At 41.8% G+C, this 23,196-nt stretch overlaps 2 protein-coding genes across 5 annotated transcripts; both read right to left on the bottom strand.

Moving 5' to 3' along the window:
• Positions 1–1,274: 1,274 nt before the first annotated feature.
• Positions 1,275–6,861, bottom strand: LOC142938189 (B-cell receptor CD22-like). 3 transcript variants are annotated; one of them, XM_076081437.1, is made up of 9 exons: positions 6,270–6,858; positions 5,711–6,049; positions 5,394–5,618; positions 4,857–5,129; positions 3,461–3,748; positions 3,253–3,322; positions 2,733–2,763; positions 2,230–2,321; positions 1,275–1,672 (listed from the first exon to the last, which is right to left on the bottom strand). In XM_076081437.1, the coding sequence occupies exons 1-9, from the start codon at positions 6,367–6,369 to the stop codon at positions 1,612–1,614; spliced, it is 1,479 nt and encodes a 492-aa protein (XP_075937552.1). In that variant the 5' UTR covers positions 6,370–6,858; the 3' UTR covers positions 1,275–1,611. The 3 variants fall into 3 exon arrangements, with proteins under 3 accessions (XP_075937552.1, XP_075937554.1, XP_075937555.1); XM_076081439.1 differs by lacking the exon at positions 2,230–2,321 and having other exon boundaries at positions 6,270–6,861; XM_076081440.1 differs by lacking the exon at positions 4,857–5,129 and having other exon boundaries at positions 6,270–6,844.
• A 517-nt stretch (positions 6,862–7,378) lies between these two features.
• On the bottom strand, positions 7,379–16,623 carry LOC142938188 (B-cell receptor CD22). 2 transcript variants are annotated; one of them, XM_076081436.1, is made up of 17 exons: positions 16,575–16,623; positions 15,705–15,803; positions 15,401–15,512; positions 15,157–15,302; positions 14,954–15,074; positions 14,738–14,874; positions 14,261–14,383; positions 13,777–13,923; positions 13,021–13,126; positions 12,464–12,627; positions 11,937–12,086; positions 11,629–11,760; positions 10,495–10,576; positions 10,287–10,335; positions 9,930–10,016; positions 9,671–9,804; positions 9,152–9,254 (listed from the first exon to the last, which is right to left on the bottom strand). In XM_076081436.1, the coding sequence occupies exons 1-17, from the start codon at positions 16,621–16,623 to the stop codon at positions 9,152–9,154; spliced, it is 1,941 nt and encodes a 646-aa protein (XP_075937551.1). The 2 variants fall into 2 exon arrangements, 1 of the variants encoding a protein (XP_075937551.1); XR_012949535.1 differs by lacking the exons at positions 9,152–9,254; positions 9,930–10,016; positions 10,287–10,335; ... (11 more) ...; positions 15,705–15,803; positions 16,575–16,623 and adding an exon at positions 7,379–8,789 and having other exon boundaries at positions 9,671–9,850.
• Positions 16,624–23,196: the final 6,573 nt, after the last annotated feature.

The following is a 23,196-nucleotide window of genomic DNA, read 5'->3' on the forward strand; positions in this document are numbered from 1 at the left end:
TCCTGCTGCCAGCGTGCACAGCAAGCTACAATGAGTGCAGACGGCACTGTTGATTTGTAATAAAGATCAGTCAAGATCTTGTACTTTTACATTGTGCAACACTCAGACGCAGGCACACACACACACACAGTACATCTAAAATATCAGTAATTTATGAGTAATGCTAATGAGTAGCTAAAACATTTCCTGGTGAGCTTTATTTTTTAAAATCACAGCACACAAACTTTTCACGTCGTAAGAATCAAATTTTATATGTAACTTTTACTTGTGGGATTTTTTTATATACTTTTGTATGAAAAATAATTATTCATTCAAGGTCCGTCTTTATCAAAGCCCCACATGAACTGGTGAAGATGACGCTTGTATTGAAATCAGTATTTTTGTTATCGCCTTGTAAATATTAGTCAATGTCTTGTTTGTGTAGATGTTTATTTGAGACATCTTACAGATGTCTTCATGATCCACAGATCTTAAAGCCAAGAGTGCAATAACAACCTAAATCATGTTCTCAGAAAACATTTCTGTTACCGCACCGCTTATTAATCACCAGATTTTAAATGCTGACGATGTCCCATGATATTAACTGTGTATACTCATGATCTTCCATGACCAATGTATAGTATTATATACTAAAACTCCCTCTCTGCTCCTAGAGTCATATTCAGCATAAACCACAACAAAGCGATACACTATGTTTTAGATTAGATAGATTTGATTACTTGTTTTGTTCAGATTCCAGTGGCATCGGGACACAAAGTGTTGCAATAGTTTATTTTAATGGACATTAAAAGGAGAGACAAACACAAAGAAAAAATAATCTACGGTCAAATGCAAAGTATCTGCACTCTGGATTAAATCTCTCAAGACTCCACTAGACTGTAAATAGGAAGTGTTTTGACCCAATCTGTGGCCAACATGACAGAATATATATACAACAGTATATAAAATACAACCGTCGAGATACATTATCAAAAATATAATGCATCATTTCACTACTGTAGTCACCAAATCTGTATCCTGCACCCGGCCATAAGCAAGGCTCGGATGGGAACACAAGTGTAAAATCCTTTCTGCCACTGATTTTTAGCTCTTGACTCAAAATCATTTGTTTTGCATCCATAAAATCCCAAACTACTCACCACCAGTTCGCCCTCTGAAATACAGTTAATGCATGTACATTCATGACATTTATGATGTGTGCAAGATAAATAAATGTTCTAAACGTAAATTGTTGCATTGGCTATTGTATTGAAATGATAACAACTTACCCACAGTCATTGTGTAATGATATCACAGTTTATTTATACATCTTTAATACTAACTGTAAAGACTGCAGTCAAAAATAATCATACTGCAATAAACGGTAACCTACACACAACAGGAAGAAGAAAAAAAAGCAAATCTGAGCATTGGTGCTCAGTATGACTGTGCTAAGTAGAAAAAACAAAAACCCTTGCTTAGACATTCATACAAATACAACAAAATAGATGCCCTAAGGTTTCTATTCAACCCTCCTGAGAGACTGAGCTTTGAACCACATGACACACAGCATAGCATTCTTAATGATGATGATGAAACTTCACTCAAAGGAGTGAAAGGTTTCCGTCAAACTCAGCTGGATTCAGCCAGCGAAGTGTAGATCACGGAGTCGTCATTCTCTCCAGCTTTGGAGCTGAGGAGGACATGTTGCTATTAGTGACTTTTTACTAAAGTGCAGCCTGTGAATGCCCTGATGGTGACATGCTGATAGCAGCACTGATGCCTTACGTACAGATGCTTCCGCTCAGCATTATTTTGTATCCATAAACTCTTTTTATTACTGCACAGAATATCAGTAGGGAGTTTGATGGTGCTTTCAGATGGAATGTGAAGCAAATTCAGTCTGATTCAGTCGGGGTGTGATGGCATATAAAGTCAATGCAAAGATGTGAGGGAATCGAATTTGTGCTCATCTGGGATGCTAATTGGGACAAATCATTAAAACTTTGAGAAGAAAATGTGCACTAATCCCAAATGATTTCACTTTTTTTACATTTCTTTGGTCAGTTAGGTTGTAGGTCGTAGTTTTCAACAATGGGAATTTTTCATTTTTCTCTGTGAAGGTCAAAGGTCAAAGTGTTAAGACATCATTTGTATGTCTTCTTTTGTATCGTTAACCCGACACATATAAACTTGACTTGGCCGTCTGTGAGTAATGTGATCAGGTCAATGTTTGGACAGTGAACCTACCAGGAGTTGTCTACGTGATGTGGAGGACTGGGCTTTCTGGGTGTAATGGTCACTGTCGAGTAGCAAACCTCATCTTCATACGATGCGGGAGCCTGAGTGGAGAGGAGACGAGTCACAACAAAACTCAGTTCAAGTTTTCTGCTAAACGACCCCATTACTTCTCTTTATTTTTGGGAAGTTCAGTTAATAAGTTTCGGTTCTAAATAAATTTTGATATTATGGAAACACCACAAAACAACAGATATCTCACTTCTTTAAATATTTGTCGGGAGTCTTGCTAAAGCACAGAACATTTTTAACGTCCCCCATAAAAAGTTCTCCTTTGTCTGTGCTACTAGTTGTGAGTTTAAGAGGGAACTTAAAATCCAGTTTATCCAGAATCATTTAATGGCTTATATTACATTTTTTTTGTTTAACCTTTATTCAACCAGGCGAGTCATTAAGACAAATTCTTATTTACATATCTATAATAGCGGCCTGGTAAATATATTAGATGTACTCACTTTTTTCTTTGCATGGCTCCTCTGTTTTAGCCTACCAAGACAACAAAAACAAGATCAAAATCATTGATATTACTCCACTTAGAACTTCCTTAATTGTTTCTCAATCTTTAATGTGACATTTTAAGGAAGTTGTTCTAAAAGGATGGGAGATCCAGCAGCTTGCTACTTCTATAAACTGCTGCTCAGTACAAACAAATTGACCATCCCATTGTTTTCACTGCGTGAGATATAAGCTGTAGAAAATTACAAGTGTATTGAAAACAAATAGCTTTTAAGGATTTTTTAAATCTAAGACAGTAGCTCATGATCATATGTCTCTTTGCATATACAGTCACAAATGATATCAAATTCTGCATCTCATATCTTGAGTAGACATTGAAAGTTTTAACCCCTTACTAAAGATAATCATTCAGTAGATGTAGGTGATACACATAAAAAAAAAAGTTACACAACAAAAGAGAAAACTAACAATAAAAATGAAATGAGTCATTCAGTCACACTTAAACATTCAGTGACTCACCAGAGCCAAAGAAGAGATGTCACAAAAACAGAGACTCCTATTCCAGCTAAGATTGTGAGGGAGTGGCGACCTGTGAAGAAACACACTCTATGGTTAGATTACTGTTGGTGGTTTGAAAAACTAAGCACTGCTGCCACTAACGAATGCAAAATTTAGATGACATTTCTAGACGAACAAAGCAGCCGTAGAAGATACATATGATACTAACCACGGCCCTTTTTCTTCATGGCGAGCAGCACCTCGGTTGAGTTGTTTTCCCCCAGTCGGTTGCTGGCCTGGCAGAGGTAGAGTCCAGTGTGGGACGCCTCCACAGAGGGGAGAGACAGCACCTGTCCTGACCCCACCTGGAGCAGGGAGCTGAAATTGGAACCAGCACTGCTGTACCAGGTGTAGTTGTCTGCTGCAGGGTTAGCAGCACTGCTGCAGGTCAGATTCACACTGCTGCCCTCAACAACATGTGGCGGGTCCATTGAAATAGAAATGTTTTCTGGACGGTCTGAAAAAAGAGGAATCAAAATTGCTCTCACAATGCCAGAAACGAAGATAATCTACTAGAGCAGTGGTTTTCCACCCTGGGGGATACATGTGAGGGGTCACACAATGATTAAAGGAATTCAAATTATAACTGAAAATTTAAAACAGAAAAATAAGGCTTTTCACCCTAGATTTTTCTCTTATTTTTGTGATTTTCTTTGGAAATACTGGATATGTACACCTCTAAAAGTCATTCAAATGAAACGATCTAAGATGGAAAACAAATCCCTGAATGTCACACCAAGGCCATAACCTGGGGGGAGGGGTCACACATGCTTCATTTTAAGGGGTCACAGGCCTGAAAGATCAGCAACCAATGAAATTAAAATGTAATAATCATTAGATTATATGCACTTGTCATATATATCTTAGTTTTATAGACTGAATTGTAGCTTTGTCCCTCCTCTCCAGACACATTTATAGTTCTCTAAATTAAACCATGTCCAGATGTTTATCGTACTTTCCCTCCTTTCTCTATCACGTGACTGCCACACCCATCCACACACCTGTTCCCACTTTCACTAATCAGCTCTGCCTGGCCATTCCAGCTCACCTGCATCTCATTCCCTCGTCAGCCACACTGCACATATACCCTTTGAACTGTTGTCAGCTCATCAGAGCCGTGTGCTTTCTGCCTGTTGTGTGTCGTGACAAAAAGTCAAGAATGTTTTTGGGAGATTATCTCCAACTTGATATGAGTATTTCATGAAATATATAGTATTTTAAATATGATACATCTCTTTAAATTCTTTCCCCTTATAAGGTGATAGTCAGATCGATGGAGTATGTTCTACTGTATAAAGATAAATCAGTATGAATATTTCATCAGCACTCCTCTCTCCCTGAGCCTTTCACACACCCTGACAACAGACCCACAGATAGACTGGAGCTTTGAACTGACTGTTGTATTGTACTTCTCCTTTCAAAGGTGATTTTCTTTTTTTACACCTCTCGAACGCAGCATGAGAACTAACGTGTGTCTAAATAGCAAGCATCTATCCACAACAACACGGGTTTCTGTAACAAATTAAAATGCGTACATTTGAAACCAGACACCTCAACACACTTACACTGGACGTCAAGATGAACCTCAGTAGAGTTAATCGGGTCGATGCCCCTCCGGCTGATATTATTCCAGGCCTCACAGTAGTACAGTCCACTGTGGGCGGGCTGGAGGTCAGAGATGGTGTGATTCTGCCCTGAACTGATAAAGTGTCCATCTTTGTACAGGCTGTATCCACTTTGTGTCACAGGTGGGTTGGCATCGCTGCTACAGGTGAGAGTCGCCCAGCTTCCTTTGACGGCTGATGGACTCATTGACAACGTGATATTACTTGGAGCATCTGATCGACAGGAGATTAACAGAGTTAATAAATAAACCAGTGAATCACAATGAAAAATGGGGATGTGAGTATGTCACTGCATGGAGCAAAGATATTTCTAGTCATTTCTTCTTTCTAATTGGAGGTTAGTGGTTAGGAGGTGCCAAAAGCACATTTGTTTTTCCTGTCATCTTTCATCTACACCAGACAGACAAATCATCAAAGTATTTAGCCTGACTTTTAGACTTCGACACAGGATCATTGCATTGCTATTCATGTACTTACATTGAACATTCAGAGCCACGGAGGCAGATCTGGCCGTCTCTTGTCCCAGGACGGCACAGTAGTACCTCCCAGCATGCTCTCTCTCTGCCTGGAAGACTGGATTTGGTACAGTTTGTCCATCTCTGAACCAGACAATGTTTATAGGTGCAAGGCAACCTGTCACGCAGGTCAGGCTGACATTGCCTCCCTCTGTCACAGTGCTCGGCTGTACAGCGGAGGTCAACTCTGAATCGGAAACAGAAGCAGAAACTGATTCATTTCACTAAAAGAAACATAATTCTCGAGGAGGTCTCCTCTTTCCGTTATTGAGTTATTACCTCTTACGGACAAATGAGCGGGTGTTGGTCTTTCCCATCTGTTGAGTGTTGTCACAAAACTGAAAAAGTAATCTCCTTCATCGGTGTGTTGAACGTCATTGACCGTCTGACTACAGTCACCCCGGTAGTTGCCCACATACCTAAAGTGGTTTGGAGGTGAAGCGAGTTGTGAAAGGAGCAACTTCTTCCACTCGCCAGCTACATACTGGGCTTTAGACCAGCTGACTGCAGTGACAATATGACCCCAAGGATAGTCATACTCGCATTTAATAACTACTGATGTCCCCTTCAAAGCACACTGATCTCCGTAGGTCACCCTCCAGTCTCCACTCAAGACACCTTTTAAACAAAAATAAAAAAAAGACACAGTCAGTTAAATTTAGCCGTAGCTATATTTCCCCACAGGATTTGGTAATCCATAAAATACTTCAATTAGCTGATATGAAGCGTATTAATTTGTTTTAAAAGTTCAAAGCAGCAGTTGCATTATCATTTCATTGCAGTTACCACCTTTTCAATACATTCATTTAAAAATAAAAATAAAAATGTGTTTCTTTACCTGGTACTGTCACCAGAATAATCAGAATCAAACGCTCCATTGTTAACATCAGCACACAGCTTAATATACAGTCTTTACAGCAGAGAACACAAGAACACATCTGTGCATATTAAAGTTAATAGTGAAAAGCAGAAGTAGGAGGGTGTCCCCTCCCTGGTTCCTCTCATCATACAGTCAGCACATTCTGATTGCTCATTATATAAAGTTAGAAAGCCTCACATAGTATGATCAGAGTCTGAACACAAAAACAGACACACAGGATGGGCGGAAACAAGACTGTGACAATAGATGCATTGGTTATACACCACGCTATTGAGAGACAAGCAGTAACACAGTACAGTATTTGCTGAGTATCGAGCAGAGCACATGCAGCATCTGCAGTCTCTGTCACCATGCGTCTCCAAATGTGGCTGAGTTTCTTTCAAATCTAGCAAACAGGAAACAGAGGTCATTGCAGTGCAACAGAGCTTTCTCCGTGTGGCCGACATGTCAAAAGCAGCTGGCCTCACATCGCCAACATGATCTATCCTTCTTGTCCACATGGTGGTGTTACTGGACCGTGCACCGATGTCTGCGATGCAATCCACGGTAAACACATCTTCTTTTGCCATTGTTATGAATTTCTATGGTCTTAACTTTAAGCACATTATCCCACACAAATATCCCCACTGCATCTCGACACCAGGAGAGGAAATGTCACAAAAAGAGCGTGATAGTGACACATTTATTGCACCAAACAGTTCCTCTGCACCAGTAGAGAGCAAGATTTCAGGAAGGAAATAGTGAAATCTTTAGTAACCGATAGGGATGTTGAGTGATTTGTATTGCAAGAAAAAGTGGAAGTTTGAAGTATTTTGTGTTTTTTCTTATTGTCAGGTTTAACCAGCAGCCCTGACGCCAGTATATCATTTCAAAATGGCCAAAATGTAGCGGTGAGCAGCAACTCCAGCTTAAGCTGATCAGTGTTTTTAGTGCAAACAATAGTGCAATCCACTGCCCCACATTTACAATTAGTGATGAAATAGTTAACCACACAACAAACATGTAGAATGAATCTCATTGACTGAATTTACTCCAAAAGTGACACACTTTGTCTCTCTGCCCCTCCTCTGCAGACACTCTTCTAGTTCCACAAATCAAACCATTATCATTTCCCGTCCGTCCACCAGATGTCCTGTACTTTCCCAACTGTTTCCCACCACACCCATCCGCACACCTGTTCCCACTTCCCTAATCAGCTCTGCCTGGCCTTCCCCGCTCACCTGTGTCTCATTCCCTCGTCAGCCACACTGCACAAAACACGTTTCACTCTCACTAGCAAAACAAACAGCAAAAGAAAGACAAAAGATAGAGATAGAGATTTTTATTTTATTTTATTTCATTTTATTTTATTTTATACACAACTTAGCAACGTGCTGTGGCTTCACAGGATAAAAAGAGTGTGCATGCGGATGTTCTTGATAAAATGTCTTTATTGCCACTGTGTTTTTTGTTGTTGTTAGCAATGCTTGCTAAACAACCAATCCTGGTTCTCTGTCAGAACTCCATGTCTCATTTTACATCTTCATACCAAAACAGATCAGACAGATCACTGTAAGTCACGTTTACTGAAATGAAAGAAGCTATTGAGTTAACCTAAGTGTGGTTGATTTTAAAGTCTGTGCGATGCTTTCCACAAAGACTGAAACATTCTTTACTTCTGTGAGAAAAAAAACAAAATCATTTTTCATGAAATGAAATGTAATCGTCCTGCTGACGACACTCCTCATTCTAACCCTTTTGTTATTCAGTCTCTGTACATTGATTGTGAGCTGCAGAGATTGCAACGTACATTAAAGCTACAAGATTTGGTGGTTATATTTGTATTCAGTGTAACCAACCACAGCATGTCATTTTGCATTGTTGCTGGCTCTGCTCACTCTACATAAGAATGGAGAGACTGATTTAATGGAAGCAAGCTATGTCAACTGAATAAATGTTGCAGCATCAGCAATAAAAAATAAGCTTTTTAAAAACGATTTAGCACATTGTTGTGTGTCAAATATTGCATACTCTTTATAGATAGCATCATTCGTATCGGAGACAATCGTGTTTTTTTAAAACGGTTATCACTTTTGCAAGATGAGAGGATGCAAAATATGCTGTTGCAACCACTCACACTGTAATCTACATTTATTTGTATTTCAGTGTCAGCTATCAACTAAAGAGCAGCAGTAGATTCAGCCTGTACTGTGGATATGGATGCAAGCAAAATGGCCAACGGGGTGTTATTTCAGGCAGCACACAGTTGTAAGATGCATAGAATAAAAAAAGGGAAAGACATGCAACACAGTTTAGGCGCTGGACTTGCAGTCAGCGCCACACGTTGTCCTCGCGGTCTGGTGGAGAATCCATAAGGACATGTCCGACCCAGAGCGGCATAAGGCATCGTCAGAGTTCACCAGGAGTCGTTTCCTGTCCTATGATGTGATTGGAAGTAAAGCGATTGGTTCACATGAGGAAGACTGATTTGTTGTTCAGCTGAGGAAGAAGATGGGAAAGGACAGTTATTCGTGCATGCATGGTTTTGGTTGTTGCACCACTGAGTCTCTTTATATTTGGTACATTGTCAAGATAAACAAGTAAACTCTGAGTGTTAAACTTGTTTTTTATCCTTTTGTGTGGCTTTTTTTTTATTTCAGGGGCACAACTTTGTCTTAATAATGTAAAAAGATCATGCTGTGTCCAACTGTATGTGAGTTGATCACAGTACTGACACATGTATATAATCTATAAAGGGATGTGGGGACCATTTCAAGTAAAACATACACAAAACAGCAAAAACACAACTGGACATGAGTGAACTGAGGTTTGTAAAGTGTCATGCCTGATTTGTCTCCCGGTCAGTGGCGAGGCTGGTGCAGTAAAGTGTAAACAACTTTGGAGGAATCCTTCGGCTTTTTATCACCACCCAGTGGCAGGTTGTGGACCTGCACCTGGTCCACACTGAACCAACAACAAACAGCAACCATGTGAGTCTATCTGGACATCTGACTCTGATCATGAAAGCAGGTCTTCATTTTGCTCCAGAACCATTAAAATGTTTTACGTGTCCAAAACTGGGATGAGAAATTCATTGTCCTCTCATAAACGGGAGGAAGGTGTTGGATATCACAGAGGAAAGAGAGGAAAAACAGAGGGAAGTGGAGGGAGAAACAGAGAGAGGGCGATGACAGGAAGATGGAGAAGAAAGCAAGAGGACCAATGTGCTCGTAAAATATAATGCTGGACATGAAACAGTAGATTGTTGCTGTGGTCAAAATGAAAAAAGAAAAAAAATGAAAGAGGGAAAGTGAAATAGACAGAGAGATAGAGAGAGAGATGTAGTCCAGAGGACGGACATAGAGGAAGACGGTGTGTACCTGGACAACTTGGAGTAGTGGACAGTGGTGTAGTTGGTGGCGGGGCTTTGAGTTTCAACTTCTGTGATCGGTGGAGCATCCTTCAGAGGAACAATGGCAGGGTGGGCGCTGTCACTCAAGTCCTCTGGCTCCTCCTGCGCGCACAAACACACACACATACACACACACACACACATACACACACATCAAAAAGTTAAGATTTGTTTTATATTGTCATTCAATCAGTCCTCAAGTTGTGTACTGTAATTGAGTTGCGTACCGGTATGTCGGACATCTTGCCCTCTTTCACTGGAAAGGTTTGTTGGGTTGACTCATAGAACATGGTGTCAGCTGTCACTGACGGACGCTGGGGTCATACACACACACACACACACACACACACACACACACCAGACATACACACACGCAGAGAGAGAGAGAGAGAGAGAGAGAGAGAGAATAAGACAAAGTGTAAAACAGAGCATTGTTTTTAATTTAAGAGAGAAAAATGACAACGGTACATCATTGAAACTATCCTCACTGAGGTTTTCCTTTTATAAGTACTAAAAGTTTAGTTAAACAATAACTGAAGATACAGAGTCAATTTAAAACAAGTTAAAGATAATAAGTACTGCACCTTGTTTGCTACTTCTCCTGACTCCGTGTCTACTCTGTGCATGTTCTTACTGTGAAGACATAGGGACAATATTATCAAACCATACACAGGTGATGACTAATACCACAAGTAATCCAAGTAAACCATGAAACTGGCTGTTTTAAAAAAATATATATTAATGATGTGTACATCAATGGCAGTGAGTAAATAGCAGTGTACTTCCTGTCACCTGATCATAATGGCCACTGTGAGAGTGATGAGTCCAGCAGACACTCCTACTGCTGACGCCAAGGCAATGACCTTAAGACGACCTGCCAGCGGGAGGATGATAGAGGTTATCAACATGACCAGAAACAAGAAGTATTGAAAATAGAAGTGCAATAGATATCAAAATAGAAGCAGCGAAAGTGCGGAACGGGCAGAGAGCTGTGCATCATCTTGCAGGCGTCTAGACTTGAGACTTGTGTTTCCAGCTCTGATTTCCAAACCAAACTCCACTTCTTCATCTGTCTAGACTCTCAAATAGTAGTTTTCCACAACACCTCATCCCTCCCCCCCCCCCCCCCTCCTCTCCCCTCATAGTGAGAGTGCTACACATGACTCACCATGACTCATACAGAAAAACAGTCCGAAACCGTACACAACGAAGACTGGGGCCCGGACCTCATGCTGCGATAGTGACAGGAAGGTTTCATCACTTTTCGAAACACAGAAACCTTTCCAACCATCCGTCAGAGAAACAAACTGTTTCTGGGCCATTGTCTGAGATAATCAGAAACATAGATGTACTAAAAACGGGACAGGGGTGTTTCACTAAGCTCATCGGTGACACCTCATCTCTTCCATTACACTTAACGGCCTGCACAATGACTCAGAACATACATGACCAGGATGAGCCGCTAAAAGCCTTCAGAGTGTGAATGTAACTCTGACACCACAACACATTGAAAAGCACCACATAAAAAAAAAATCCATTGTAACGTTTCTTTGTCAAAGGTTGTCTTGGTATTAAAGAGCTCACTGCTTGAAGCAATTCATTTGCTGCTGTACCCAATGTTATTTCCAAGAAAGAAATATTCTAGTGCACAGAAAGTCTAGCCCTGCTAGTAGCTCTGTGAGGCTGTATATGGGACATATTTGGGCACATTTTGAGCTAAATGCTAGAAGAAAAGTGAGTGGAGGCTTCATCTTCTGGAGAACATGAATGGGTTTACAAGATATCAAGGAAATCCACCTGAGATTTGGAGAGATATTTCACTTTAGAGCTGTACTAACAAACACAAAATGCTTCCATGTTGTTTTGATAAAACACAGACGGACAAGCTAAAGACAAAGAAGTGTTTGTGCGTGAATCGTTATGTACCTCTGACTCGCACAGTGAGGACAGGAGAGCTGTGGGCTCCGATTCGATTCCTGGCCTCGCAGTAGTACTGTCCGCTCTCTCTAGGGCCGACCTCCGAGAAGGTGAAGACAGGACCGGACTTGCTGCCCCACGCTGCATGGAGCACAGAAAGGGAGAAGATCCACTTACTGTTTCAGATAGTGTTGGAGGATCCGAACCAACAGAGGCACACAGAGCACGACACCTTACTGACTACGAACGTTTAGAGTTAGGTATTGATGATTTGGTAATGTTAACCTTGAGCGGAACCACATTTTTACGATGCTAACATTGTACAGAGCCCCCGTCCAGAGCTAAGCGGTGCCATGTGAAGTTGTCCACTGCCGGGTTGGCCTGACTGCTGCAGGTTAAGGTCAAAGGTCGGCCAGCATCCACCACGCTGGAGGGACGAGCTAGAACTGACGTGTTCTTAGGAGGGTCTGGAGAGAGAGCAACAGAAACATAGATGCAGAGGGTTAGGGAAGGTTTTTGTCTTGTAAATGATGTTGTCCAAAGAGACAGAGAAGAGGTGGCTGGAAACACAGATAGGTTGAGAGGGAGAGAAACTTCATGACTTTGAGTAATTGAAGTGTAGAGGAGAGGAGACGTGTCAGAGCATCTGACACATTCTTTCCAACACTGTCACTGAGCAGCATGTCCACAGATGAATGTTTATAACAAACAGACAAACCTATAGCCCTGATTAAAGGAAGATCTCAATCCAGAAAACTCTCAAACATGTCTCTCACACACACACACACACACACACACACACACACACACACACACACACACACACACATACACCACTACTTACAAAGTATAGTGAGTGTAGCGACAGGGGAGGTGTGGTATCCGAACTGGTTCCACGCTTTGCAGTAGTACTGACCAGCATGGTGAGCACGCACTGAGGAGAACGTCAGGTTCTGGAAGGTTCCTTTAGCCAACACCTGGTCACCTAGGATACGATACCAAGCATACCTGCAGGAGGGAGGATATTGAAGATGATGATGATGATGATGATGATGAAGATGATGATGATGATGAAAATGATTATAGGACTGGACAATTTGCAATAATAATACTTGGAACTTCCTATCCGTTCCTTACATTATTAACATTGGATTTTACATAGGTGAGTATTTATTAATATTTAAAAGGGTTTTGTACATATTGCCCAGTCCTTATTTACAACTCCTTGAAGAAAAGTGAAAGTCTGAATTAAAAAAAGTCGAGAAATAAGATAGAAAAAGAGAAAATTTCAAGATGACAATGACAAATGCAAAAATCATGATAATGATGACAAAAACAGCATCACCGTCATGTATTAGTTGGTATAAATGAATGAACCTGGAGGAGAAGTATTCGTCATACCTGCTGGCAGGTGGGTGGGCGTGGCTGACACAGCTCATGGTCACATAGGAGCCTTCTCTGATGTCAGCTGGAGGACTCAGCAGCACACGCGTATTCTTTGGAGAGTCTAAACAGGCAGACAGAAAAACAGGAGCATCTTTACTGTCGTGATCATGTTTTTATTCGACACCTTTAAGTGACAGCAGCTTCTCAAAGAAGAATGTCGAATGAAACGTTTTAGTTTTAGGTATGAAGGAAAGTAGTCGTATAAGCAGGACCAGAGTCAGGAAAAAAACACAGTATTATCAATCATCAAATAACAGAACCAGTGAATGTTTGACATTTCTGCTTGAAAGACTGACTACAACATTATTACATGTTAAAATTTCTGTCAACTGACTAATCAATTGATTTATGAATCATTTCAGCTCTACTGCATTTTGATGAATATTCTTAGAAACAAAAGTAAAATTATAAACATTCAGCACTTTGAGTTTGTTTCACTTCCTACTGAATCCATATCATATACTGTACGATTCCCATTAGAGTGTAAAATAGAGTTGTTGCCTCATCAGTTTAACCCAGACTAACCTCGGACAGATTTACACAACAGGACCTAAGATAGACACATACAACCAGACGTAACATGGGTTTACAAAGGTCTTTTTCTCTCAAAATGTAATTCTGATCTAAGTATAGTTTTGACCTGTGCGACAGTTTGAAGTGGGTCAAAGACGCCGTGCCTGTGACTACAATGCAAACACCCAACAAACTTACACGTGACATTGAGTAGAAGTGGTTTGGAGCGGTCTGTTCCCAGTGAGTTGCGTGCTACACAGAAGTACTCTCCTCTGTCCGTGTATTTGAGGTGGGACAGGCGGAGCCGAGGCCTAAAACTGTCTGGGATGCTGCCGCTCTCCATGTCTGGAGAGCAGATAGAGACATAGGTGCAGATTAGTGCAGCAATTCACATTAGGAGCATGATCTTGAGACTATGAAATATATATGTATATATATCTTTTCTTCAAAGGTCCTGCAATCCCACAGGAAAACTTCCAAAACATCAGCTCTTCATTAGTGTCCAAGAAAGACTTGATCCTACTCTGCTTTAACAACTCATTTAAGGACCTTCACTTGTCCAAGTGCAGGGCAAATTTGACATTACAGCATGTGTCACTGCCATCAACCTGTTAGCTCAGTGAATTCGTACACTGTCTTGTCATTGTATGCTGTGTATTGGTGAACACACACTGTCATGTACCTTTGAACCATGCAAAGCTCTCTACAGGCGGAGCTGCGTCACTACTGCATGTAAGAGTGACCGACCCCCCCTCTGAAATCTCCCCCACGGGGAAGACCGCTATGGAGGTGAAGCTGGGACCGTCTGGACGGGAGGAGAGTAAAAAAAAGGAGGTAGAGAAAAGAGGAACGTGTGAGGAAGTAACAAGGACGAAGAGGACAGAAAAAAATGGAGGGTGGAGATGAGATCATGCAAAATATAAGTGCATTTCAGTAATTTAACATCCATCAAGGCCAATAGCAGGTGTTTACAGTCTCGGATCACAGCCTGCCACAGCAGAATTGTTAAAATACAAGTTTTATCTACTTGTTTATCTGAGTTGTGTCTCAAAATGCTTGTGTCCGACTGGTTTGCGGTGCACCCTCTGAAAGCACGTCTAGATATGAGCAGGTATTGTGAAAACGGTCTGTTTTAGTTGGCTTGATTGAGATTACTCACGCCCCAGAGCCAGCGAGAGGGATGGCGACTGTACGTTCTGTGGTGGGATTGGTCGACAGGCGTACGCTCCAGCATGCTGCTGGTCAAAGCGGTTGATGATCATCCATTTCTCGTAGGAGCCGAGGTTCAGTCCGTTCCTGTGAGCAGAGCATCATATCTAAGTGCATGTGATCCACTCTCTGGTCGACCAATAATACAATGACTTGTACAACACACCTGTACAGTGCAAGGCTCCTCCCTGGAGCAGCACATCCTCTGGCCTGGCAGCCTACAAACACAGTCTCTCCGAAGCCAAACATGTTGGCGGGCCTTGTTGGATGCAGCTGGACCTGGAGGTCTGAAATACAAACGGACATTGACACATGCACTGGGACAGGGGCTGGATGAGTCCAGTGCAGCTTTTGTTTGTATGAACTTACCTGTTACATCCAGAGTGATGGTGTTCGGGGAGGTCCACCTCCCCAGTGGTTGGTCTGTCTCAAACCTGAAGTGGTACTGGCCTGCATCACTCAGCTTGACAACCCGAATCTGGACTGAACAGCTGGAGTAGCTGCCTCCGATGTAGCTGGAAGCCACGATTCATGTGTCACACATTTGTGCATTATTTCACATTTACGAAATGACATGTACAGCTCTTGATAAATCACTGTACGTTTCTCCTACCGGGTGCGTCCGCGGTACGACAGGCTGATCTCGTTGGGGTCAGTGTGGTGAGCGAACTCCCTGCGACCTTCTGCAGACACACGGAACCACATGACCCGCTTCACATTGTGACCTGTGAAGTTAAAGAAAACCACAAAAAGAAATTGAAGGGGAAAGAAAAGTTGCGTTTTTGAGCTCACTTTAGTTGCTTGGAACTTGGACACATTTAGCATCCAGTTCATTTCATGGCTTTATTAATAATTATAGAAATAGACTTTTGGTCTTTCAAAATTGAATAGAGAAGTTTTGTACATGGATTTGATACCTGATGGGTAGTCATAACGGCAGGGCAGAGTGACGGTTGTTCCTGCCCACACACAGATCTCCCTCCTAGAAAAGGACACGCTCCACCTACTCTGAATACCTGCAGGACAATTTAACGGCACAAAAATGCAAAAACATTAACAGAAAAGCAAATGCTACAGTTGAAAGGAGGCAAACTAAAATGCACACAGAATATGCACACCTAAATACTACTGCAAAGCACAACGGGCTGATGGATGAAGAGCTTTTTCGTGTTTTTATGAAGGACCAGTTCACGGTTCCAAACATATACTGGCTGTCACATCCACAAAAGGACGCTTGCCATATAAAATAAGCTACTAAAGGGTTTAGGGAATACCCACTTGAAGACTGAAAGAGGTGTAAATTTCAACCACCCACAAGTAGAGGTTTTCCTTCAATGTGGCTCCTAAGAGAGAAACTTGTCAAACCGCAGCTCTGATCCGCTCAGAGAGTGACACATACAATTTGAAGCAGAGGAAATGAGCATTGATGTGCGGCTGTGGTGTCATCCTGTGCTGCTAACTGCCTGCCTGGCTGACTACCTTGCACAAAAGGCAATCAATACTTATAAATAACTTGAGCGTAAAGGCAAGGGCACCTGGCTGCAGGACCTTATGTGCATAATGGATCCTATAAGTCATTCATTTCTCAACTGTTGTCACATATTTTAAAGCATGTGCGACACATTTATGATATATCTGGAACACAATACAAATATATGTTTATTATGAAGCATGCTAGTTTATCTCTCCTTCCCTTAAATGATAAGAATATACTAACGCTGTTAGGTTTTACACCTCATGATAAATAAAAAAAGAGTTTCTGATGTGTTTTTGTGTTTTTCTCTTACCTGGTAAAGCTGTAAGGATGGTGCCCAGAACTAACGCACCTGCCAACATCTCCGCTGACACGAACTCTATAATGTCACCGGAGAAGGAGAAAAGCACAGGGAGGTGAGAAAAACAAGGAAAAACACCATCCAGCTGATTAAATGCGAAGCACTAACCCCCTTAAAGTATCTTCAGTCAGACAGAACAGGGTTTGAGGGATGCGTACGACTCCAACAGTGATGGAGGTGAGCTCTTCGACCGAGGAGAGTTTCATGGCGATCAGAAGCGGGGGATTGGAGATGGGAGGAGGAGGGGAATGGGCAGAAGGACGAGCAAGAGGAAGTAACCTCAACTACCTTCCTTTATTCAACCCTTTAAACTTTTCAGTGATTCTATTTGTATTTATTCTTTCCACTCCGACGTTGTCACAATACAAATTTTGACCATCGTGATTGAGTGATTGTTAAAAAGACAAACATGTATGGTTCATTTGCAAAATGAATTCAGGCCTGTTGGCGTACATTAGTATACATAAGTCAAGCCGACATAGACTCGGCAGCCCAGATGTCCTCTCATCCACTGCTCTAATTGAGAACTGTTGGCACAGAAAACCGCCCACAACCAGACGTGAGGAGGTTCGAGACCTCTCAGTCAACTGTGTCCACTTAGCCTGATGAGTCGAAATGACTTTAACATCCCACCCTGCCACAACTTGGCCAATGGACGTCAGTTTAGCATCACGACTCGGCCAATTGGCTACTTACCCCAGCTTTGACCCAGGAGTAATGATGATGTACAGTTTAACTTTTCAGTCAATCTCTATTCACAGTCATCCAAGTCAAGGAAGGAAGGCAGAGTTAGACTTTCAGGTCTCAGAGATGATATCTTGATCTACATCTGGAAATCAACGATGACGTTTTACTTATTAGCCGACTGATCAAATATGATGGAGGGGGCAGCATAAGGGATCGGTGCTGATGTTAGGAAACACGGATGTGTATCCGGTTTATATCCTGCTAGAGTTTAGGATCAGCTGTTGCTCTTCACATAATAACTGCAGGGATATTTGAGGTGTCATTAAGTATAGTAGGTAAGACTATGTGGGTCCTGAAAAAGAAGAAAAGAAGTTCATGTTTTTGGCATTTTTGGTTTTATTTGATAGGCAGACATTAGCACAAGTACCCGGCTTAATCAAAACCCTGTATGTTGCAGTAAAGTGGTATGACTCGTAAACAATAGGCCATCAGGGCGCCCACTAAAACAATGTGATTTTGTTCAAAAGGTCTGCATTATGTTTAGTGGGGAATCTGAACTCGACTTTAACCCTAATAAGGAACAGAAACTCTCTGGTTGGGAAAGCCACCTTCAAAATATAATCGAAATCCTCAGGAAGTGAAGTTAAATGAACAATATATTCCAGTTCACAGATTGCTAGGTTGGATTATGGGTTGGGACCCGAAATGGGTCGCAGGCTCTCTTCAAGTGGGTCTCCACATGACAGGAAAAGTTTGTATGATTTAATGATCCTGAATCCCAGGAAAAAAAAAAAAAAGTCATTTTGGGCTGTGGTAGAAACGTTTTTAAGAACCTTCCCCCTCCAATAGTCTGTATTATGTTGAGTAAGAAGAGTGGTGGGCTTTGAGCTTAACCTGTAACCGCAGAATGACTTCAAAAGGATCACGGCACACTAATAGGTCAAAGCCTGATGTAATCTTAATCGAAAGCAGACCGGACTAAATGAATGAAGAGAAACAGATGGATGGAGCTAGATTAAGTGTGACTGACCACAAACAGAGAGAGAAAGAGGGTGAGAGAGGGAAGAATGAGAAAGTTTAAAGGGGAAGGTGGGAGAGGGGAGAGGGGAGAGGGGGGAAGAAAAAAAAGACACAAAAACACGATGAGGTAAGGTTGCTTTGGTCGGAAAAGAAAGAAAAGAGAGACGGGAGGTGAAGCCAGAGAAGCAGAGGAAGTTGAGAGGAAAAGGAGGAAGAAAGCATAAAAAGAGAGGGTAAGGTTTTAAAGAGTGTTAGGTTTGTCAGAGCAGAGAGAAAGAGGAAGAGAAATGGGGGGGAAAAGTGTGAGAGGGAGCAATAGACAAATGTATGACAGTGTATCCAACCCTCACGGTAGGGAAGGTATCCATCCACTGACCGCAGTACCAGGCCCGATGAAGTGTGACCGTCTGGTGGTCAGACTGGACCTGAAGATTTTCCGCTGTTGCAAAACACTTCCTGCCTGCTGTTTTCATGTAATGTGACCGCTCACACGGTTTGCTCCCCCGCCATACTTTAAGTTGTACAATATGTTATTTCTATGTTATTCCTTTTGCCCACAGATTAGACTCCTGGCTCTCCGGGCCCTCCAGCCTTGGACGGACTCCACATAAGCAAATAATGATTCCACTGTCCAACATGTGTTAGTCTTCAAATTGAGTGGTGCTCTCCGCGGGGGAAGTCTGGGCAAGAATGACGATGATCAGAGCTACAATCATATCTGACAAGGTGATATGTTGTTCCTGTGCTGTCTTTTAGGAGCCCCACGTGATGACATGATGAGCGGGATCCTTGCCAGGAGACTCATCGAACCAACGGGGAATAAAATAAAAGAAATGAAAAGAAACAGAAACAGAAAGAGAAATAGAAGGGGTTTCGTCTTTGTTAAACTTCATCAATAAAACACACAGTATTGAGCCACTCAGACACTTGACTTTCAAAAATAAGCCAAACCAAACACTTGATGAATTCTTAAAACTCTTAAATCTTTGAAACTTATTGGAGCTCTATTAAATTCACCCAGGCTTTGCTCATTCCTGTCCCATTCACAAACTCCGCTGCAGGGTCGGGTTTCTGCTCCTTGTCTGCCAGAGACTGTCTGTGGCTGCTGTGGTATTCCACGCTGAATGAGTCATGTCTGGTGGTTATTATGGGCAGGCGTTTGGCTCTCCCGTCTCTCACCCCGTCTAGTGGCAGCAGACAACATTACATCTTCTTTTGAGCCGCGTCCAACCGAGCTGACTAAGATCAGGTTCTCAGTTAACTAGGCTGGATGAGTTAAGGAGACATTCTTGGTTGGTGGTGTAAGAATACATTGATGTTTTAACGTTATGCTAGGTTGATTAATACCACTTTCTTGTTTTGAAATTAAAGCGGATGAGAACAATGAAGAATATACCTGATTTTAAAGGTGCGTATGTGGATATCAAAACGTCACCAGTGCGCTGACAGGCAATTTCAGGCTGCTATAGATGCCAAAACAAAATAAAGCAGTGCACCATTAACTTTAAAACTTAAAGCTTTAAACCAATAATACTTAAGGTGTTTGGTGGTCAAAGGCTAGCAGGTATCTATACTGTATGTCAGAGTCAATTACTCCGCCTGTTACCTTGGGGGAGGGGCGAGGGACAAGCATTATTCAATCTGAAGATTGGTTTCTGTTTTACCAAACATGCCTTGAGCAGCTTTACCTGAGCTGGTTGGAAAAAGGTTAATATTTGATGGGCTAACTGACTACATGCTGGGAAAAGATTTAATCGAGCACGAAACCAACAGACTTGCCAAGCATAAACTATCCTATTTCTATTTAATTTCCGAAAATAAATGCTCTTCTTCCCTAAACGTAACTTCCTGTGAAGAAAGGAGTTTATTTTAAAAGACACTCTGCATGTAATGAGTGGAAACTGACACGCCGTCGCTGACATGTCCAACACTGACGCGAGAGCGATACGTAGAGCGTCATAGTTTGAAGCCTAGAGCCACTGACCAAGTGTCGGTATTAGACGAGTTGGGAGAATGTGTTGTGCAGATATCGGGCAAACAGTGCCTGGCCAAGAAATAGTCTGTCCTATAACCCTCCTGTAAAACCAGAATGAGTCATGTTTACACATAGTTTTTTGTATGAATTAAACAAACAAGACACAACTTCTTAATAAGTGTGTTGGTAAGTTATTTTTACACAGAGCCAGGCCGACTGGTTCCCTGCTTTCAGTCTTTATGCACATAGCTAACTGGCTACTAGTGGTTGCTTCACATTAACAGCACGGATATGAGGAAAGATCTTCTCATCGAACTCTCTGCAAGAAAGCTCTCTGCTTACTTCCCAAAATGCCAAACTACTCCATTAATATTTAATTATTAAGAAAATGTAAGTGTTTTATTTGCCTAACCATAATGTCGTAACATTGGCAGTAAACGTTCAAACATATTATACAATCCAGTTTTTGCGGTTGTTTTTTTTTGCTAAATCATCAATCATATCAACATTACGTCTGCCAAGTATGATGAACCGTTTCATCGGAAAGGAGTGATACACCCACAAACATCAGCTTCACACACAAAAACAACAGTTGATCTGTGTAGAATCATTGCTTTGGGTTCACAGACAGTAGATGTGAGGAAAAGAAGAGCACATTGTTCAACTCTACTGTCCACACTTTCCCAGCTGGGGATCTGGATCTTCAGAGGCACAAGCGACTCTCTGTCCATCCGTCTGTCTGTCTCTCTTTCTGTCTCTCTTTCTGTCCCTCTGTCTTTCTTCTGTTCTCAGGTATGAGTAAAAGCACTTTCCTGGTTGAGACTGAGAGAGAACATGTGTGTTTTCCGTGTGAGTATGAGAGAGAGAGAGACAGTGTGTGTGTGTGTGTGTGTGTGTGTGTGTGTGTGTGTGTGTGTGTGTGATGGTTTTACCATGTGCAGGGTCCCTGTATGGGACTGGATGAAGTCGGATATGAGGGAACCTGTCAGATCCGGGCTACTGTCGGAAACCCTCCTTCTATTACCTCCTCCTCCTCCTCCCCTTCATCCGCCTCTTCGTCCAACTTTTTACATCTGAAGATTGTACAAGACGCCCAGGTTGTATAAATTGTTCTTAAGTTAGTATGTTATGTATCATTTGAAAAAAAGAAAATCTCTGCAAAGACAGATGTTTAGCTGTGATATAGTAAGTCTTTAGAGTATGAGGAACTTCAGAGGTATCAAACCGTACTGAACCCTAAAACTGAATAAAGTTATAAACCTGAAAGTTTTAAAATGCAGGTAAGTCCTTCATCTGCAGAATCTGGGATGTAAAAAAGTGATGGTTTGCTTTTGAAATTACAGACAGGTTTTCAGATGCAGCAGAGGGAGAAAGAAAAGATGAAGGAAAGATTTGCATCAAACCAAAACCAATCAAACAAGTTTAATATTGTTGGACTGGTTAAATAAAAACTAAAAAATCAACAACAAAAACATCAACGACGTTCCCTTGTATTGTAGGTTTGCATTTTTGCTCAACATGAGCACTTCTGTTATCGAACGATTAACCAACAAGTAAGCTAATGTTCTCAGACCTAAGCTTGAATAAGCTAACCCAGCTAGGACCCAAGGCTACTCCACTACCCAGCCTACTCCTGGCTCTCTGACGCCCAGTCAGACAAATAAGATGGATGAAAGCAGCGGGAGGTCGGTGACTGTTGAGCGTGCATCTTCACGAGAGGAGGTGGACTCTGTGTTTACATCATGACGCTTGGTGCTCAAACACAGTCGAAGTTGAAGGGCAAGGTTTTCCTCATGTTGATTTTTTTAATGTGAAGATGTCGGCCATATTATCTGCCAAGAGAATTGTTTTTGTTGCTGCTTTTTACGTTTCTTATGATGCAAATTCAAAAAAAATGCACCACAGGAATGTACTACTGTTTTTGTTTTGTTTTGTTTATCGTGTGTTTGTTGTGTTACAATTAGGCTACAACTGATTTTCGTTGTGCATCCCTGTGTTGCATAGTGGCAATAAATAATCGTTGAATCGTTGAATTGAGCATCACTGTTTGTTTTGCGCCTTTGGGGACAAGTTAATAGGCAAAACAACAAGCAGTGTTTGTGAGACCTGTAGCGAGCTTTTGATCTCTATACAGCTTAATGTCTGTGGGAATCAAACCATTGTGGAGCTTATTATGTCCCACTTTTTGTTGAGTCTCTGTCAAAGGTGGGTACACTCGATTCTCTGGTAAATTACACTCATTGTTGGTGCTAAAAAAATCCACGATTGACTGGGCTGTTAAAGTAACCCCAGTGACTTATCTTTTAATGTGGAAGCCTAAAATATCCAAAGATATGCTTCAGACTCTGGGGTGGTACAAAGGGGGAGCAATCAGATTTGGATGGCGTCCAGTAGCGCCCTGGCAGCCCTCTGGCTACGCCCCTGGTTTCACGTGCTCCACATGGAACAAGCTCAGCCCAGGACTTTCCTGCAATCCCAACCCCAATCCTAACCTAAACTCTAACCCTGTAATTAGTTTTCTTTTTGCGAGGCAAAATGCTCCACAAGTCATTTTCTGGTAATTGACTGCAAGCAGAGTTTAAATGGTCACAGACACATGCACACACAGAGACACGCGCGCAGCCTGCATACGGACACACACACATAAACACACTTACTCGTATATACACAGTGGTCGTGCAGCTGCGGCGTGTGTGATAATGAGACAATCCTTGGAGGGACTCATCTAGACTGTGTTATATCATCTCCCTGGAAACGGTCCACAGCTCTAAAATAGGAGTGTGTGCTCCCTGTCAGCTGCAGCATGATGTCATCCAATATAATTCCTACAATCAAGGGGGAAAAAGGGATATTTGATGACATGTGAATGTGCAAAGAACCGTGGTTTCCTGA

Source organism: Anarhichas minor, unplaced genomic scaffold (genome assembly GCF_050575085.1).
Source record: "Anarhichas minor isolate MPS153535 unplaced genomic scaffold, ASM5057508v1 ptg000080l, whole genome shotgun sequence".
In the NCBI taxonomy this organism is placed as follows: domain Eukaryota; kingdom Metazoa; phylum Chordata; class Actinopteri; order Perciformes; family Anarhichadidae; genus Anarhichas; species Anarhichas minor.